The sequence below is a fragment of the Papilio polytes genome, unplaced genomic scaffold (assembly GCF_000836215.1).
Source record: "Papilio polytes unplaced genomic scaffold, Ppol_1.0 DF823912.1, whole genome shotgun sequence".
NCBI lineage: Eukaryota > Metazoa > Arthropoda > Insecta > Lepidoptera > Papilionidae > Papilio > Papilio polytes.
In genome coordinates this window covers 27075-29358 of record NW_013525292.1, presented here as the reverse complement: position 1 = coordinate 29358, position 2284 = coordinate 27075, and the positions used below count along the sequence as shown (strand labels likewise).

Here is a 2284-nt window from a genome sequence, read left to right as displayed (position 1 = left end):
TTAAAAAAATGTGTTATACGTTTGAATTTTCGACACCACTAGATTGCATGTATTTCTGAAAGGAGATAAACAAAAACGGTTTTTTTTTTCAAAAGTCAATTAGCAAGAAAAATATGAAGAACGAGAAAAGAAACCATAATAGTAACACGTTCTTTTTTTTGAACCGCAGATTTGTTTTAAATTGATGTTTGGAATGTAGGTAAATAAAGTTTTTACATCGTAACAAAAGTTTGGATCGCTAGTAACAACTGGTTCGATTGAATCGATTAATATGTAAAATAGGAAGTTTCGGAAATCGATTTTGTAGTCAACGACCATTCCTACGTGACAGAAGTACTGTGTCCTCAATGTTGCCAGGTGGTAGCCTTTCATCCAACCAATAATTAAATCCCTATAAAACGCAGAGTTGGAGCTTTCTCATATCACTAAAATGTCAGTAATTAAAAAAAAACTGTTTCAACTCTGCAATTTCATTTTGCCAATGGGAGCAGATGACGTTGTCGTTTTATACGGTCTATATGTATACTTACTTACTTTCGGTATGTTACAAAGTACTCTGTGATGTATACTCTTTGATTCTGACGTTGACGTAATGCAAAAAGCAATAAACTTTTGACAGTTGACGTTTGACAATTACATTAATTATTTTATTGTTTTAGTCTAACCTATTTTTAATGATTTGGTGCTATATAAGAAGACGATAATTAAGTTTACTTGGATAAATTAATTTAAGACCACAATGAGCTTTTTATTGTAAGTAAAAAAACTTTAGCTTTAGATGTATCTATATCTATTTTTAACTGGTTTTCTTCCGCTGAACTGGCATCGTTGTTTACGTTTCCTTCGAGCGAGCTATGATCATATGGTGCTGATGCATCATAACGCCTAATAACTTACTTTCCTAAATCTTGACTAAAACTTATTAAAAATTGATGTTGGGAGAAAAACTATGTTTAATTATGTTTTTTAAAGAGTTTTTAGCGTGTCATCATCAGCTCACTATACGTCCCCACTGAGGGGCTCGGAGCCTCCCATAAGTTAGGATAACTAGGCCTTAGTCCACCACCAATCTTTGAATACCACAATATTTTTAACAACCAAATATCTTTGCATTTCATGATGTCTTTTCTTCACCGTAAAAAAATCGTATCGATTATGTACATAGAAAATTTGTCAAATCGAAAATCACATTGGTACATGGCAAGATTTGAACCCAGGACCTGTGTTATGAGTCAAGTGCTCAAACCCCTGAGCTCCTGATACTCTTTCATTAACTGATTTTATTTGATTTTGTTAATAGCTTACCATTAGTTAATGTGATTTTTCTACATTGTATGATGTAAGGAATGTGTAAGGTAGGACAATGTTTGTACTTGCAGTGGGAGTCGATCTAATAAAACTTTTAAGCCTAAAAAAAATATCCCTGAGGGAACACATCAATATGACTTGATGCGACATGCTGCCGCCACACTCGGCTCAGGCAATCTGAGGCTAGCTGTCATGCTTCCCGAAGGGGAGGACCTCAATGAGTGGGTTGCAGTCAACAGTAAGCATTTTATTTGAATTTACTCATTCTCTCTAATATTATTAAATCAATTTTCTAAATGAAAAATTCCCGCATGTGACTCATACTCTTATCTAAGATTGTATTTATATCTTAAGTTATTAAAGATGCTTTACTTCAGTCATAGTTTCTATTTAACATTTTAAACAAATGTGTTTTATTATATTTTGCTTATGGTCAATGTTATTGAGGATAATTATATAATTCCAGTTGACTTTATATTTCCTCTGTAACAACAACACTTGATGAGGTCATCAGTGACATGTTTACCTCATGACATCAGCACATCACTAACATGGACTAACATGTTACTGCATTGTTTAAGTTACTATTGCTATTGATACAAGTTTGAATCTCTTACAACAAATAAATAAAACTGAATATTTCTGTTTGGTCATTGTTGGTATGTTTATCAGAAGGTTTGTTTTGTGACAAGAGATGTGTTGCAGCGGTTGACTTCTTCAACCAGATAAACATGCTGTACGGCACCATCACGGAGTTCTGCACGGAAGAGTCGTGTGCGGTGATGTCGGCCGGCCCCAAGTACGAGTACCACTGGGCCGACGGACACACCGTCAAGAAGCCCATCAAGTGCTCCGCGCCCAAATACATCGACTACCTCATGACCTGGGCCCAGGATCAGCTCGACGACGAAACCCTCTTCCCTTCCAAAATAGGTAAGCGGTCAGCTCTGTTTGCTAAACAAAAAACCTGAAAAAA

At 35.4% G+C, this 2284-nt stretch overlaps 1 protein-coding gene across 1 annotated transcript in view; it reads left to right on the top strand.

Annotated features, from left to right (window-relative positions):
- The first annotated feature begins 626 nt into the window (after positions 1-626).
- LOC106102770 (MOB kinase activator-like 1) overlaps positions 627-2284 on the top strand; it is a 2850-nt gene continuing 1192 nt past the window's right edge. Inside the window, exons 1-3 of the mRNA XM_013282348.1 lie at positions 627-753; positions 1380-1546; positions 2014-2241. Coding sequence (XP_013137802.1) covers positions 740-753; positions 1380-1546; positions 2014-2241 — 409 coding nt within the window. The 5' untranslated portion in view covers positions 627-739. The remainder of the gene's footprint in view (positions 754-1379; positions 1547-2013; positions 2242-2284) is intronic.